Here is a 15,760-nt window from a genome sequence, read left to right on the forward strand (position 1 = left end):
GTGAAATTAGAACTGCTCGTCCAAAACACTGTCAACACCAATTTGGCGTCATATGTCTCCTTTAGAAATGTTAGAAACTAAACAACTACCTGACGCACGTCTTTTGTTGATGCAGTTCCTGTTAGTCAACCGTATCTGGTGATGAGCGATGTCTCTCCAGTGGAAGGATCGACAATGTGGATGCGCTGTGGTCTGGACAACGGGACTGGACCCATCGACTATGTGTGGCAACATGAGACCCGCAGTGGAAACATCTCAAACATCGCACACGGAAACAGCAGCATAATCAACGTGACTCATGTCAACCGCAACCACACCGGCTGGTACCGTTGTGTGGCCAGCAACGCCGTCAACAGCGAGAGCTCAAACAGGTTATGGCTGGACACGATATGTAAGTCATTTGTAAAATTCTCCTCAGTAGGAAATAGACAAACCAGTCAACATTGTGTATGAGCAGCAGAAGAGCTAAGGCTGCTTCATCAATGTAGGTTTTTCACCTTGAGTTAAAAAAAGAGGGACGGGGGACACTTTAATGTCCAAAGCAGTTCAGTAAAGGACAACTGGATTGTCTTGGTTTCAGTTCTGAACTCCCAATGACTCAATATATATATATATATATTAATATATATTCAGGAATTCAGGGAAAGTAGTGCGCTCACAGTATTAAAAAAAAACACACCTTCCACTGAGAGTAAAGTTTGGACTGCTTTCCTCCTCAGTTGGCCCTGACATCCCAAACATAGACGTGACTCCCTACAGTATGACAGAGCGAGGATATTCAGCCCAGGAGAGAGAGACTGTTTCGTTACTCTGCCAAGCTCAGTCCAACCCAGCCAGCCAGTATGTCTGGTTCTACAACAACTCCCAGGTCTACATGGGCCCACAGTACACCATCACCAAGGTCCTCCGCATGCACACCGGCGACTACGCCTGCTTGGCACAGAACACGTACCTCAACACCCGCTCCAGAAAGACCATCAGCCTTACAGTCTACTGTGAGTGTGATCTATAACATCTGAACGTCTCAGCCGATACTTTAGTGCTGTTCTTTTCTACTTCATCTTTCTGTCAGAGCTGTCTGGAAACAACAACAACAAAAAAAGATGGAATCAGATTTGTTCTTGCCATTGCATGTTTCCTGTTGCACATAAACCTCAGTTCTACCTGCATTCAAGATTTTCATTTTCACTTTTCTACCTTTGTATTCTTACAATTTAAAGATTCATTCAGAAAACACACACACACACACACACACACTCCCTCATTCAGTCACATAAGCACCGCAGATTTTGGGAGTACTGCAGACCTTTTCTCCTGTTCGGGCCATCTGGGATGTTGATGGGACTCTCAGTCAGGTACCTCGCTGTGATGTCACAGCCATGGCAAGTATTGATTGGCTGCACGGCCACTGCTTGCCATTTTCCTCTTATGTTTTGGTTTGCTGAGTTTTTGATCAGGCATCTGATCAAAAAGCAATGCAGAAACCAAGAGAGAGCATTGCTGATTCCTAATAGAAAAGAAGACGTTAGCTCAGCTCTATTAAGAGTATGTAGTAAGATATCCAAAGACAAGTGGATATCAAAGCCCTTTCCACTGACACCACTTAATCTTTTCTGTGCGCATTACTGCTTTGTTACGCTGTTTCTTCTCCCCACAGACCCTCCCGATGGATCTCCGTCCTGTTCTGTGGAGCCAGCTCTGAATCACACCTCTCTCAGACTGCTCTGCTCCTGGTCTGGTGGTTTTCCTCCAGCCTCAGTTCACTGGACTGGAGACCTGAAACAACTGGACCAAGAAACGGCTGACCAAGGGCTACTACCACATCCACAAGCCAACACTGCCATCGTGCTGTCGTCTCAGGGCCTGATATCCAACAACAGCTTGTTTACATGCAGGGGCTCACATGTGGCTCTGAAAGAGTTTACAGAGTGCAGCACACGTGCATGTGAGAACAACAGCAACAAACAGTTTTGGATTTGCACCTGGAATGTCCAAACATCTGACCAGTGTCCTCCTCTCATGTAGATGTTCCCCCCGCTGAGCCAGTGTGTTTCGCCTACGTGACCACCAATCGCCAGTATCTGATGTTGTCCTGCTCCTGGGATGGAGGAGCACCAAGAGCCTTGGTGTGGTGGGAAGGTCCAGGAGGTCAGGGCAAAGCTGGGGAAGAAAACTCCAATATCCTAGTGCTTGGCTACGGCACAGCTCGTGGTGGGAAACCCTACACCTGCCACGCTAAACATCCACTGTTGGCCCGAACTAAGACATGTAATCTCACACTAGGTTAGTACACACACTAGTCACAAACACTTCATAAAAAAACAAAAACAAAACAAAACATAATTTGTTGACTATTCCATATCATCCGCAGAGGCTCCGGTGTTGTTGACACAGCGCAGGGTGGTGTCGGTGTATGAGGGAAGTGACGTTCAGCTCACCTGCAACCTGAGAGCCAACTATCTGCCTGGCAATGAGATTATCTGGCTCAACAACCATGGCATGGATGTGAAAGAAACTCCAAAATACGCACTCAATAGAAACACTGCATGGGCCAACCTGACTGTGAGGGACACGGAGGAAAATCAAGACAGTGGCGAGTACAGATGTACCACCTCCAATGCAGTGGGAGGAACCGAAATCAATATCACTTTAGTGGTTAAAAGTAAGATTTTTTTTCAGTCAGTTGAGACATTCAAGGACAACATCAAAGCATAACTATATCTGAAAATGGTTTAGACAACATCAAAGCATAACTATATCTGATTTATATATTTATATATATCTGATCTATATCTGATAGGATTTTGAATTAACTGTGTAAATTGCTACATTTCAGTTTTTACCCTCTATCACCCTAACCTGCTGTAGATCCTTTCCACACAGTACTAAGTTGATAAAAGTTTCTCACAGCCCTCCAACTCTTTCTTGACCCTCCGCTTTACCCACCATTTGTTCACTTCACTGTCTGAACTCACTCCTTATTTCCTGTTCCAATATTTCTCTTCATCAGGGCACCCCATGCCACCTAATGTGACCGTTATCAAAGCAATGTACAACAGCCGACAGCGTAACGAGGTGGAGCTGGAGTGGCAGGTACAGAGTGAGGAGCTGGGAGGTTGGACGGGTTTCATTCTGGAGCAAAGGTGGATGTCAGAGAGACCAGGAAGGAGCGGCAGCAGGAGAAACGATTCACAAAAGGAGGAGAGGATAGATCAACAAGTCTGGTACCAAAAATCGTTTCTAGAGCCGGGATTCAGGAGTCACACAGTGTTGAGGCTGACGCCCACCATTAACTACCAGTTTAGGATCACCCCTGTCAACCACCGCACCATTGGACATCCTTCTGCAGCAAAGACTCCAGGTATACAACAGAATCTAGTCGAGTTCTAAAGACAGACAGGAACGATTCTAGAACCTAAACTGTAACAAATGTCCAGCAGGGGCTTGACACAGAAAACAGAGTTAAAGAAAGTAAATGATAGGAGTGATGATTTTTACTGTTGTTTATGTTCACTGTCCCTGACAAACAGCCCTGCTCCAATGAGATCTAGACTATTCTAACATTGTTGACATTATGATTAATGGTGCAATGACTTTGACGACAAGCTAACATTTGTTTCTCCTTTGTGTTATCCGTATAGGTGAACAACTCACACACAAACAAAACGACACAACCACATACACACACAACCTCACTGCTTCACATTTCCTTTTTTACCTCCTTCTTTACTGCCCTGCATGCTCTCCCGTTATACTTTTTGTCAATGCCTCCATGTCTGTGGTCAGAAATAAGATGTGATTATTTGAAATGTCCGAATGTATGAAAGTTTGATCTCGGATAAATATTCTCATATACACCTTGTGTATGTACCAATCAGAACTCACATGACACGGATGTGTTAATGGAACCAGAGACAGTGTGTGTGTGTGTGTGTGTGTCAGCTGTTTACTGTATTGCAATGTATAACTGTGATGTGTTGCAGCGGAACCACGCTCCAGCGTGTATCCTGCTGTGATCGGAGCAGCTATAGGCGGGATGATCTTTGCAGCCCTCCTCACTGCACTGCTGCTCATTTTTATAATCCGCAATCGCAACAACAATCCTCGTGAGTCACGCACACACCAACCGCACACACAAACCCTTTAGGCCATATCTGACATTAATATTTTTTTTTCACCCCCACCAGGCGTACACGACATGATCTTTGGAATGTAAGTATCAGTCAATAGCAACCGTGACTAATGGTTATTTTTCCTATGGTGTTGACGTCTAAAAATGTACGGCACTTAAAGGAGTGTTTTTACCTAATGTGTAGGTCACATGGCCAGTCCAGAGAAAACATCAACATTCCAGAAGACGAGATAATGGGCGGGTCAGACAGGGGAATAGAGGAGATTGGTGCAGCATCAAGCCAAGGTTAGTTGAACAAATGTTTGACCTATTTAAAAAGAAGTTGTTCTTTTCATCATAGTACATCAATACATCAGTGACTCTGGTTCTGGAGTTTCAATACACAAAATATATAAAAAAACAACAACAAAAAAATTTCTCCAACTGTATAGTGAAGCTGTGCTGTCATTTAATCACACTCCGTTTGGGTTCTCAGCTCCAGCCATGGCTATACCCCGGGCAGCTTCACCCCTCACCACCTCCCCCATGAGTGCCACCCCCACCCCCAGCCAAGCCCCTTCACCTGGAGATGATGACCCTGTCAGCGTCACCATCACTGTCAAGACCACCGGCTCTTAGTCTCTGATCACTTACTCTTTGTATTTCAGTCAACAATCAATCAATAAACCCTGATTTCAATCAACATAATCAAACACCTCTCACTGTAGGACTGATAGATGCAGCTTTTGTAACAAGTCTGAATGTAGAGCATGAGCAGCGTCGAATGTTTATTTACACAAAAGTTTTATATTTGAATACGGCCAAAAATTCAGGACCATCTTCTTCTCACGTCTCAGAGGCTTCACTCAGCAATATTCCTTTTAGTAATTTATTTAGGAATGTTCCATGTAAAAACAAGAGTGGAATCCATTAATATCAGTCAATAGACAAAAACACACTCTGTGGTTGAGGTTTGTTTGTTTTATCAAATGAAAAGTGGCTTAAAATGATCTGAATGTTTCAAGAGCTGTTGCAAGAGAGCAGCATCACTTTGTTACTTTTTTAAATGTACTGTCTGTTGGTTTGAAATAACTTTCATTTCTAAGTATCCATCAATAAATAAACTACCCCTCAAAATACTCTAACTACCTGTACCCAGTTGGTCTGAGGATGAACGTTTTATTTACTGATGCTCATAATCTTAACTTATCTTCTGTATTAGTCGTTGGTGAGAAAAAGAGAATATGTTGCATTGCATCAGTTACAACATTTTTTTTTTAATTCTCACATTTTGAGGGAAACTGACACACAAACAATTTGGAGCTTGACAGACGCACAAAGTGACCTTTAAAATATCATTTGAACATCAAAATATGTACAACAGTTTAAGGCAGTTTGTTTGACTGCGCAAACCGTGTGGTGGAGGTGGTTCATGTGAGGGGGAGTAAAATCTTCTGAGAGCTGACGATGTCACCAAGCTTATGTTTAATCCTCACAAAATGACGCTTGAACTCCAGGCCGTCACCCTGGAGAAAAATACATAATAATATGTTGACATCTAAGTGGCAGCAGACTTATTTTACACCGTCTGGTATTTTTTTATTTTGTTAGTTTGGTTTAAGTGTCTCACCTGTGTTTGTCACCAAGGAGCAAAGTAAAAAAAAGATCTACAACATGTGGTGGTGTGCGTCTAAATCCTTATTATAGCTTAAAATTCTAAACTCTAAAATGTTGTATGTGGGTATGTGTGCGCTTTGGTTGAACACGTTGACGTGCTGTACCACCGGCAAACAATCTTAAAGATACGTAATATTCCTAATAGATGGAGTTAACTGAACTCTCCCAAAACCTTTGACAGTTTCTTTAATATAATGTATCAATATCGATTTCAAATAGCAGTTTGTACAGGCTGTGGTTACGTTTCTGTGTGACACTATACGTACGCTGCAAAAAACTACACATTCCTAAATGATATATAATAAAAAAAAAAGAAAACTCACCTTGGACAGTCTGAAGTCGAGCAACACTCTCTGATTCATCTCAAACAAATGAACTTTAAAAATGAGTTTGTTGTTGCGTCTGTCCAGAGTGCTTACCGTGACCTAAACAGCAGAAGGAGCTTCATTCAAATCAGGTAAAGTACGGTTTCACAGTCATTTAAATTACGTAGAGTTCTATTTCAAACATCAGTATCCACAATCCACTAGGGGGCAATACTGTTCAATTTATGGGCACACAACAGCTATACTGGTCAACTGCTCATTATTTACAAGTGTGTACTTCTCAGTTTCATGGGTTAGGGTTAGAGGAGCACCGCGAAAATGTAGACAAGGAGGAAATACAGACAACGGACGAAGGACTGAGTGCTTTTTTAGCTGTGACCATAAACTAAGCTTAAACCTAACTCCAGCTGCAATGTTTTTCCTGAATGTGTAGTTTGGAGGACACCGTTCACCTGTTTGGTGCAGGAGAGTTTGAAGCCGAGGGCCAGGCCGTCACACACGTCTTTCAGTGCAGATAACGTGTCTTCAGCGTTCACAGCTGTGAAGAAGCGCGTCATTCTTCTGACTAATCTCTGCCAGGGCGACTAAACAACATAGTGTGAGGGAACAAAATGATTTATTTTTTTTAATCTGTGTGTACGATATCTAAATGTTTAGATAGTGTGAGGGAACAAAATGATTTTTTTTTCAGCTCCAGCCATGGCTATACCCCGGGCAGCTTCACCCCTCACCACCTCCCCCATGAGTGCCACCCCCACCCCCAGCCAAGCCCCTTCACCTGGAGATGATGACCCTGTCAGCGTCACCATCACTGTCAAGACCACCGGCTCTTAGTCTCTGATCACTTACTCTTTGTATTTCAGTCAACAATCAATCAATAAACCCTGATTTCAATCAACATAATCAAACACCTCTCACTGTAGGACTGATAGATGCAGCTTTTGTAACAAGTCTGAATGTAGAGCATGAGCAGCGTCGAATGTTTATTTACACAAAAGTTTTATATTTGAATACGGCCAAAAATTCAGGACCATCTTCTTCTCACGTCTCAGAGGCTTCACTCAGCAATATTCCTTTTAGTAATTTATTTAGGAATGTTCCATGTAAAAACAAGAGTGGAATCCATTAATATCAGTCAATAGACAAAAACACACTCTGTGGTTGAGGTTTGTTTGTTTTATCAAATGAAAAGTGGCTTAAAATGATCTGAATGTTTCAAGAGCTGTTGCAAGAGAGCAGCATCACTTTGTTACTTTTTTAAATGTACTGTCTGTTGGTTTGAAATAACTTTCATTTCTAAGTATCCATCAATAAATAAACTACCCCTCAAAATACTCTAACTACCTGTACCCAGTTGGTCTGAGGATGAACGTTTTATTTACTGATGCTCATAATCTTAACTTATCTTCTGTATTAGTCGTTGGTGAGAAAAAGAGAATATGTTGCATTGCATCAGTTACAACATTTTTTTTTTAATTCTCACATTTTGAGGGAAACTGACACACAAACAATTTGGAGCTTGACAGACGCACAAAGTGACCTTTAAAATATCATTTGAACATCAAAATATGTACAACAGTTTAAGGCAGTTTGTTTGACTGCGCAAACCGTGTGGTGGAGGTGGTTCATGTGAGGGGGAGTAAAATCTTCTGAGAGCTGACGATGTCACCAAGCTTATGTTTAATCCTCACAAAATGACGCTTGAACTCCAGGCCGTCACCCTGGAGAAAAATACATAATAATATGTTGACATCTAAGTGGCAGCAGACTTATTTTACACCGTCTGGTATTTTTTTATTTTGTTAGTTTGGTTTAAGTGTCTCACCTGTGTTTGTCACCAAGGAGCAAAGTAAAAAAAAGATCTACAACATGTGGTGGTGTGCGTCTAAATCCTTATTATAGCTTAAAATTCTAAACTCTAAAATGTTGTATGTGGGTATGTGTGCGCTTTGGTTGAACACGTTGACGTGCTGTACCACCGGCAAACAATCTTAAAGATACGTAATATTCCTAATAGATGGAGTTAACTGAACTCTCCCAAAACCTTTGACAGTTTCTTTAATATAATGTATCAATATCGATTTCAAATAGCAGTTTGTACAGGCTGTGGTTACGTTTCTGTGTGACACTATACGTACGCTGCAAAAAACTACACATTCCTAAATGATATATAATAAAAAAAAAAGAAAACTCACCTTGGACAGTCTGAAGTCGAGCAACACTCTCTGATTCATCTCAAACAAATGAACTTTAAAAATGAGTTTGTTGTTGCGTCTGTCCAGAGTGCTTACCGTGACCTAAACAGCAGAAGGAGCTTCATTCAAATCAGGTAAAGTACGGTTTCACAGTCATTTAAATTACGTAGAGTTCTATTTCAAACATCAGTATCCACAATCCACTAGGGGGCAATACTGTTCAATTTATGGGCACACAACAGCTATACTGGTCAACTGCTCATTATTTACAAGTGTGTACTTCTCAGTTTCATGGGTTAGGGTTAGAGGAGCACCGCGAAAATGTAGACAAGGAGGAAATACAGACAACGGACGAAGGACTGAGTGCTTTTTTAGCTGTGACCATAAACTAAGCTTAAACCTAACTCCAGCTGCAATTTGTTTCCTGAATGTGTAGTTTGGAGGACACCGTTCACCTGTTTGGTGCAGGAGAGTTTGAAGCCGAGGGCCAGGCCGTCACACACGTCTTTCAGTGCAGATAACGTGTCTTCAGCGTTCACAGCTGTGAAGAAGCGCGTCATTCTTCTGACTAATCTCTGCCAGGGCGACTAAACAACATAGTGTGAGGGAACAAAATGATTTATTTTTTTTAATCTGTGTGTACGATATCTAAATGTTTAGGGTTTTTTTTAGCAAAGATTGTGTGAATCACCTGACTGGCTCCTGGTGTACCCAGCAGCTGACTGCCCAGTAACATGTGCTCTGGCTTGGTGGGCTGAGAGAAGCTGACCTGACCGTCGTTCTGACTGATCAATAACAACGCTTCCCAGCCTCCTGCTGCAAGATCAGGCTGAGAGCTGGAAAACTGCATACTGTCATCACTGGGGAGAGAGGGTGGGATGGTGTTAATGTAAAAGGAACGATAATAAAATAACCAATAAAAAAAAGAACAAAGTTTGACCTGTTAGCCCTTGATTTCAGTCCCACATCTGCTCGAAGAAGTTTGTTTCCTCCTGAGCCTGAGGAACCTGGAAGTTGTTTTACACCTGCAGAAATATCAACCAAGAGAGATGTCTGCACTTTCTAAGACAAAGCTCCTGAAGTTCATGTGTTACTCTTTGTACTGCTAAAGAGACAAACCATGAATAAACCAGCGATCCTTCTTTATGTTTGACACAGTGATACGCGTGTCTGGACAGGGTAGCAGTAACTTAGACAACAAACCTAAAAAAAAGAGGACACATGTGAAACACTGATGGCACCAAAAAGGAATGTGAAGTTTTTACAGCATGAAGTCAAACTCACTTAGTGGCATTGGTTGTATTTTTTTCCACGGAGGTAAATACGTTTTCTTTTGAATCCAGTCTGAGTATTCCTGACAGCTCTCGGCGGGCTGGTCCCACGGCAGCTCTGAGAAAGGAAAAATACAACGAGAGAGTCAGTGAGAAGTTTGATAGGACATAAAAACATTTTGGTTTGTTTGTTTTTAATTTGAAAAAAAGTTCAAATTATTACTGCCCTCTACTGGATGTAGTTTTTAGCTTGGCAAACATTTTACCCCGAAATATTCCAACCATTTGCAAAAACTACCGACTTAAAATGTTATCTTAAAGGCAACAAAACAATAGCCTTCTGCTGCGACATTGCCTTTTTGCATCTCTACAATATAAATACCAAAAAAAGTGACACCTCCAGCTGAATAGACTCTGAACTCTTGATACTTTTTTGAGAGACTTCACCTCCAGCCAACATGGCAGTGAGGACGATGCCACAAGACCATAAATCTGCAGGCTGAGCTTTGAACTCGGGTTGGCCGAGAAGCTCTGGTGCAACGTAGGGGAGCGTCCCACAGAGTCGATTCAAAAGGCGCTCTCTTCCTTTAAACCGAAACATTGTGGCCAGGCCAAAATCTGACAGCTTTAGGTTATCTGAAGGAAAATGAGCAGCAGGTGAAGTTTACAGTTTACACACACACACCAAATCATTTAACTCATCTGTTTTTTTAACCTTTGTCATCAAGCAAAATGTTCTCCGGCTTAATGTCTCTGTGAGTGATGCCCACACTGTGCAGATACTCCTGTGGTAGAGTGGAGTGGACATTAAGAACAACAGGAAGTGCTTCAGGAAATAAAAGAGGTCCTTGTCACTCACCACAGCTGAAATGAGTTGCTGGAAAAATCTATGTGCATCTTTCTCTTCCATCCCTACATCAGGTTCTGAAGAGGAAGAAAATGTGAATTATTTCATAACAGGTCAAACGACCACAGGATTAATGCTATTTTATTCAAAATATATGTATTGGAGCAGTTGTTCCCAATCTGGGGTTTTTACATCACCATAAAACTTGACATCTGGCATCAATTTATTTCTGCTAGTATTTTGAATTCTCACCTATTCGGTCGAACAGCTCTCCTCCGGTGCAATACTCCAGAAAGAGGTAAACTGTTGGCCCTTCCTTGCGATGCCCAAAAAAACGTACAATGTTGGAATGGTTCAGCATCTGTGAAAGAGCAGTAAATCATGTTGTTTAAGTGCACAAACCTTGTAATTCTATGACATCTTTATGGAAATAGACGAGGCTTTATAAGGTCAATGATACACTATCTTCTCAGCTGTTGCAGGGCTGCTAATAGTTGCTACCGTGTTGCTTCAACTACTAACGTCCATGAGACCACTGACCTGATTCGACAAACGTCAATGTAACACAACAACTTACCTTATGAACACAAACTTCCTTCTTGACATTTTCAGCACATTCTTTGGCCTGAGACGTGTCAATCACTTTCACTGCCACAGCCTCTTCTGTCTGCCTGTTCACCAGCAGCCGCACTCTGAGACGGAGGAGACAAAAGTTTGGCCAAAGATCCAAAGAATATATTTGTATATAATATACTTATAAACATACAAAAAATCTTTATGTTTACATCTTAAATTATTATTTTTTATCTCTATTTTTCATTGTTTCCTATTATTTTTTGTATCTCTCATTAGTAGCCATGACTCCCTTCCAATCATGTTACAAAGGTGGTTATTATTATTGCAATAAAGAAAAATATTTTCTAACCTCAAAAATAATACCAAACACTACCAATAAAACTAATGACAAACGTTTTGTTTTTAAAAAAAGATGCATACTCTCCGTAGGCTCCTTCTCCCAAAGTCTGAACGAGGTCCCAGCCCTGCACAAAAGGCACCGCCATGCTGCAAACACGTTCGAATATATAATAAATCAAACAATAATTTCTCCTCAAGCAGAATTTCAGTGTCCTGTCCTGAGTCAGGGGACTTGGTTAGAGGTTCTGACAAGGTACCATTAATGTCCCTGTCATAAGGTAAACGTAACTTATTCACCTAGCAAACGAATCCAAAGCGAACAAACGTTTAACAAAAGCAGTAAATTATTTCATCTGTAGTGTCTTCCTCGGCTAGATAAAACACACACACACGACCTTTATCTACATAGGAATCTTTTCTTAACGCTGTATCTTGAACTAGTCCAGCACAAATTTGGCGCGGTGTTGTTTTTCCTTACACTACCTTCCGGCATATACGTAACTTCCTGTTGTCGCCTTCCAAAGGCAGCTTTTAGCATTGATGATACATTACTGCCCTCTGTTGGTTGTAGTAACGTTGGTGGTTTAGATTGACGGCGTCGGAATTTATTTATTGAAAACCTGACTATTTTTTGCCAACATAAAATTCGTTCCAATGTTTTTGATGATCTAATCAAATAATAAAACAATACTTCGATCAATGTAACGTATTTTTAGTCATTTATATTATTCTGGCGTGATAAATATCGACCTGAACAAATGAATAAGAGTTTTTGCACACAAAACAAACCCTCAGATAATAATGAGTATAATATCAAGATGACCTGAATTAAACTACCATCGTTGCTCTAGTTTTAAGATTACGGGGAACTGAATCAATCAATAAATAAATGTGTCCTTGCCAAAGGTTTCGCTAGACTTTTGGGAAATGATGAAGCAGATGGTTGTACTTTGTCACAGTTTCACAATTAGGTTGGTTGCTTCACGCCGCTTGTGTGTGTTTGCGTGTGCGCGCGCATGTGAACACATAACCAATCTTGGATTAAAAAACAAAAAACTATTTATATTTTCTCCACTTCTATTATTATTTGTTATTCATTTCATTACGACCAAATCATATTTATTTGTATTTGAAGTGAAGCAGCTCCATTTAGACAGTAATTGTTTGTATGTTTACTATTGATTTTCCTTTATTTGCCACGAGGTTAATAAATACCCTGACACTCTTTATTTGTCCAGTCCCTGTCTCTCTCATCACTCTCCTTTAGCCCCACTTTTGCTGCTCAACATGGGATTTTCTGTCCACTGGAGTTGGTTTGCTGTGCTTTCTTGTCTTCTCAGTTTGGGTAAGCTTAACATGTTTGTTATTTACATTTCACTACATTTTAGATTTTTTTTTCTGAAACCGCAGTGGGACACAGTTAAAACGTATACTTCATTCAAAAAGAATCCAGTCATATCCCTCTACTTTTTTTATTTAAAGATCATCTGGCAATGTTTTAAAACAATAGGTCAGTCAGACTAGAACAGAATAAAGTCTAAAAGATGTTAATGATCCTTCAACAACGGTATTATACTGGTTCTTGTTTAGGTTTATTGTCAGACAACAATGTATACACAGCTAGTCAATCACTTGAACTTTACTTGAAAGTATTTATTAGTTACAAAACCGGATTTTAAATGAAACAAAGGTAATAAAAGTACAAATCAGTGCAACTTTTCCACTGTGGCACAACGAAGGAAAATATCGAAAATAATATTTATTTGCCTTTCTGCAAGTCATACCACCCCTCTGCCCCCAAAAGAAAAACAAACTAGTACCAAATCATCTCCTCTGTACCTGCCTTTTCGTTCCAGGACGTGAGGTTGAGTGTCTATGCACAACAACGGGTGTCGAAATAGAAGGAGGCTCCTATTCACTGAGCAATAATCTGAGTGTAAACAGTATATTGGTCTACAAATGTCCTGAGGACCATTACCCCTACCCTGAGCAAGTGCGATATTGTCGCGCTGACAGCAAATGGATAAAACCACCGAGAAAGTACCCACGCCAAACATGCAAGCGTAAGTAATGTTTGTTTGTGTCACATGTTCTAGCCTCGGCTGTTTGCTCTAAAGGGATTTGTCTTTGGGTTTCAGTGGTTGAATGTCCAGATCCTAATGTGCTGCAAAATGGTGACGTCTCGCCTCCTCAGGAGCGTTACTATGTGCACAATCAAACCACGTACGAGTGCTACTCTGGACATAAGCTACGAGGCTCCAGCAGGCGGGTTTGTCTACCTAACGGAAAATGGAGCGGCTCCACTCCCATCTGCAGTCGTGATGGTACGTCCTGAACACCGTATTTCTTCACCTCATGTTCTAATTTATGACTAAAATTAATCTTCCCCTTTATGTATCACCACAGCAGGAAATACTTGTGCTGATCCTGGAATCCCAGCCGGTGCCTCAAGATCTGGGAATATGTTTGGATTCGCTGACAAAGTACGATACAGCTGCGGTGGCAAACTTTTTCTGGTGGGGTCAAAAGAAAGTCAGGAGAACGGCGAGTGGACGGGCATCGAGCCCGCATGTTACTGTAAGGAACTACGGGATGTAACGATGTAACCCTCACGATATGATTCGCATTGTTGTGTTCACAATACGATTTTATTACAATATTTTTATTTGATTTTTGTTCGTTTGTTCGTTTGTTTATGTTCCATCTGAAAAATGTGTCATGTTGATTTCAGACAAATATACCTATGACACTCCACTGGAGGTCGCAAAAGCATTTGGTGGCTCAATCAGAGAAACCTTCACCACTTTACAGTCCGCCAGTAAGTTCAACAAAGTCAAAGGGATATGGGCATTACTGTAAAGTAAGGCAAAAGTAACAAGTGTAAGGCAGGAAAGAGTTGAAAATAATGTGTCCTGTCGCCTGTCCGCTCACACACAGATGACACACAGCAGGAGAGGAAAATCCGAATTACAAAAAATGGAACACTCAACATCTACATTGCTATGGACATTTCTGAAAGCATAGACGAGACACAACTCCAACCTGCAAGAGCTGCTGTCATGAAACTGCTTGAGAAGGTATGAAACATATTTAGTCATTCTATTCCACAAGATCCTGATTCAGAACTCCGGTGGACCCCTGTACACCCCCCCCCCTGCCCCCCCACTGAGTAATTAAACATGTTGTTGTGTTTGGTTGATATACATATATATCTTTAGATAATTCTAAGTGAAAACTTTTTAGCAACATTATTAGCATTTCTTATCTAATTTTACTTTGGCTATTTTTTTTTGGGGGGGGGTTGCGGGGTAAAAATGAAAATGTATTAATAAATTGGTGATTATTTTTGCAGAGCAGAATACTAACAGTTTGACCAATTACTCGATAGCTTTGTGCTAACTTTTTTTTCTTAGCACTCACCCTGAACATTTAGATATCAATGTAAAAAGTAACGATCTGCAGCCTTTAGGTGTTATATAGAGTAGTGTCATTGTACTTTTTACTTTGTTGTCTAATGGACTCGGTTTACAAAATGCCAGTTGTGCAAAAGCATCAAAAAGTGATGGATGTTGGCAGGGACCTTGCTGAGTTGTAGAAACATGTTTAGATACAGCAGTTAGCGTGGCCCGTCTGGACATTTAATCAATCAGTTGATCTCATATCTATACAATAAAAAACAGCTTATGTGATGTCAAGTAGAGGAAGCCAGTAGGCCATCAATCATGACATGCAAAAATGTCACAACGCTGCTATATGAAATCTTACCTAATGCTACTTTGTGTTTGTGACGGCCATTTGAAATATTACAGTAAAAATTCTACAGTACTGTATAAACTCCTACACTTTAGCATACGGTCAGTGCAGTCTGACAAATGGAGTATTTTATGTTGCCTGACGTGTACAAACATAATCTCATCCCATTTGGCTGCCGGTTCAATGGCCCATTAGAATTGAATTTCAATATGAATTACACATCACAGTAATGACTGATGGTTTTTGGCGTGCGTCCATTTGGCCCACCATAACCTCTTTCTGCTGATAAATGCATCAATTTCTCAACAGAATGACAACCATAAGCAGTTTGCTGCACCAGAAGGTGTTGCATTAACAAAATACTACACAGCAGGGCTACTTTGCTAATACGTAGGTGGGTTCTTGCATCACTGGGCATCTCTTCCTGCTGTATATTACCACGGCTTTCCCATGTTCTACAGATTGCATCCTTCAGTGTGACACCCAACTACGAAATCATCTTTTTCTCATCTGAGATATATACTATTGTCAGTATTCTCGACTTCCTGAATGGTAACGTGAAGCTGAACGAAGTCAAGACAAAAATGGAAGCCTTTGAAGTTGGTGGTGAGTCACACGGACTGGGCCTTTAGTTGAAAGTGCACATGGTTACGTTGTTTTAAACA

The 15,760-nt window shown here is 40.9% G+C and overlaps 5 protein-coding genes across 6 annotated transcripts in view; 3 read left to right on the top strand and 2 right to left on the bottom strand.

Moving 5' to 3' along the window:
* The first annotated feature begins 379 nt into the window (after positions 1-379).
* Positions 380-3,745, top strand: vsig10l2 (V-set and immunoglobulin domain containing 10 like 2). The gene is made up of 4 exons (XM_025065772.1): positions 380-1,945; positions 2,026-2,283; positions 2,372-2,662; positions 3,011-3,745. The coding sequence occupies exons 1-4, from the start codon at positions 1,333-1,335 to the stop codon at positions 3,388-3,390; spliced, it is 1,542 nt and encodes a 513-aa protein (XP_024921540.1). The 5' UTR covers positions 380-1,332; the 3' UTR covers positions 3,391-3,745.
* Positions 3,746-4,196: 451 nt separating this feature from the next.
* Positions 4,197-4,804, top strand: LOC103395165 (V-set and immunoglobulin domain containing 10 like 2). Its single transcript, XM_025066002.1, has 3 exons — positions 4,197-4,212; positions 4,317-4,417; positions 4,608-4,804. The coding sequence occupies exons 1-3, from the start codon at positions 4,199-4,201 to the stop codon at positions 4,748-4,750; spliced, it is 258 nt and encodes an 85-aa protein (XP_024921770.1). The 5' UTR covers positions 4,197-4,198; the 3' UTR covers positions 4,751-4,804.
* A 269-nt stretch (positions 4,805-5,073) lies between these two features.
* On the bottom strand, positions 5,074-6,719 carry LOC103395156 (serine/threonine-protein kinase Chk1-like). The gene is made up of 3 exons (XM_008332758.3): positions 6,567-6,719; positions 6,112-6,213; positions 5,074-5,637 (listed from the first exon to the last, which is right to left on the bottom strand). The coding sequence occupies exons 1-3, from the start codon at positions 6,669-6,671 to the stop codon at positions 5,542-5,544; spliced, it is 303 nt and encodes a 100-aa protein (XP_008330980.1). The 5' UTR covers positions 6,672-6,719; the 3' UTR covers positions 5,074-5,541.
* Positions 6,720-6,944: 225 nt separating this feature from the next.
* Positions 6,945-15,760, bottom strand: part of LOC103395155 (serine/threonine-protein kinase Chk1) — a 21,686-nt gene continuing 12,870 nt past the window's right edge. Inside the window, exons 1-14 of one of the 2 annotated variants that reach the window (XM_008332757.3) lie at positions 11,640-11,860; positions 11,424-11,489; positions 11,005-11,119; positions 10,680-10,788; positions 10,440-10,504; positions 10,296-10,365; positions 10,028-10,216; positions 9,594-9,698; positions 9,429-9,512; positions 9,250-9,334; positions 9,001-9,169; positions 8,765-8,896; positions 8,310-8,411; positions 6,946-7,835 (exon numbers count right to left, since the gene is read on the bottom strand). In XM_008332757.3, coding sequence (XP_008330979.1) covers positions 7,740-7,835; positions 8,310-8,411; positions 8,765-8,896; positions 9,001-9,169; positions 9,250-9,334; positions 9,429-9,512; positions 9,594-9,698; positions 10,028-10,216; positions 10,296-10,365; positions 10,440-10,504; positions 10,680-10,788; positions 11,005-11,119; positions 11,424-11,488 — 1,386 coding nt within the window. In that variant the 5' untranslated portion in view covers position 11,489; positions 11,640-11,860 and the 3' untranslated portion in view covers positions 6,946-7,739. Of the gene's footprint in view, positions 7,836-8,309; positions 8,412-8,764; positions 8,897-9,000; positions 9,170-9,249; positions 9,335-9,428; positions 9,513-9,593; positions 9,699-10,027; positions 10,217-10,295; positions 10,366-10,439; positions 10,505-10,679; positions 10,789-11,004; positions 11,120-11,423; positions 11,490-11,639; positions 11,861-15,760 lie in introns of those variants that run through there. The other variant, XM_025065498.1, reaches the window with a different exon arrangement.
* LOC103395154 (complement factor B-like) overlaps positions 12,533-15,760 on the top strand; it is a 7,582-nt gene continuing 4,354 nt past the window's right edge. Inside the window, exons 1-7 of the mRNA XM_008332756.2 lie at positions 12,533-12,687; positions 13,199-13,405; positions 13,481-13,666; positions 13,749-13,919; positions 14,074-14,160; positions 14,280-14,419; positions 15,557-15,722. Of these exons, the coding sequence (XP_008330978.1) occupies positions 12,630-12,687; positions 13,199-13,405; positions 13,481-13,666; positions 13,749-13,919; positions 14,074-14,160; positions 14,280-14,419; positions 15,557-15,722 (1,015 nt within the window). The 5' untranslated portion in view covers positions 12,533-12,629. The remainder of the gene's footprint in view (positions 12,688-13,198; positions 13,406-13,480; positions 13,667-13,748; positions 13,920-14,073; positions 14,161-14,279; positions 14,420-15,556; positions 15,723-15,760) is intronic.

The sequence above is a fragment of the Cynoglossus semilaevis genome, chromosome 19 (genome assembly GCF_000523025.1).
Source record: "Cynoglossus semilaevis isolate Cse_v1.0 chromosome 19, Cse_v1.0, whole genome shotgun sequence".
Classification (NCBI taxonomy): Eukaryota; Metazoa; Chordata; class Actinopteri; order Pleuronectiformes; family Cynoglossidae; genus Cynoglossus; species Cynoglossus semilaevis.

Excerpts from the sequence above, each read along its gene's own strand:
- vsig10l2 (XM_025065772.1), top strand. The coding sequence starts at position 1,333 with ATGTTGATGGGACTCTCAGTCAGGTACCTCGCTGTGATGTCACAGCCA. Across the intron at positions 2,284-2,371 it reads GACATGTAATCTCACACTAG|AGGCTCCGGTGTTGTTGACA; the intron begins GTTAGTACACAC and ends TATCATCCGCAG. Across the intron at positions 2,663-3,010 it reads TATCACTTTAGTGGTTAAAA|GGCACCCCATGCCACCTAAT; the intron begins GTAAGATTTTTT and ends TCTCTTCATCAG.
- LOC103395165 (XM_025066002.1), top strand. Across the intron at positions 4,418-4,607 it reads TGGTGCAGCATCAAGCCAAG|CTCCAGCCATGGCTATACCC; the intron begins GTTAGTTGAACA and ends TTGGGTTCTCAG.
- LOC103395156 (XM_008332758.3), bottom strand. The coding sequence starts at position 6,671 with ATGACGCGCTTCTTCACAGCTGTGAACGCTGAAGACACGTTATCTGCA. Across the intron at positions 6,214-6,566 it reads AACTCTCCTGCACCAAACAG|GTCACGGTAAGCACTCTGGA; the intron begins GTGAACGGTGTC and ends TCTGCTGTTTAG. Across the intron at positions 5,638-6,111 it reads TCGACTTCAGACTGTCCAAG|GGTGACGGCCTGGAGTTCAA; the intron begins GTGAGTTTTCTT and ends ATTTTTCTCCAG.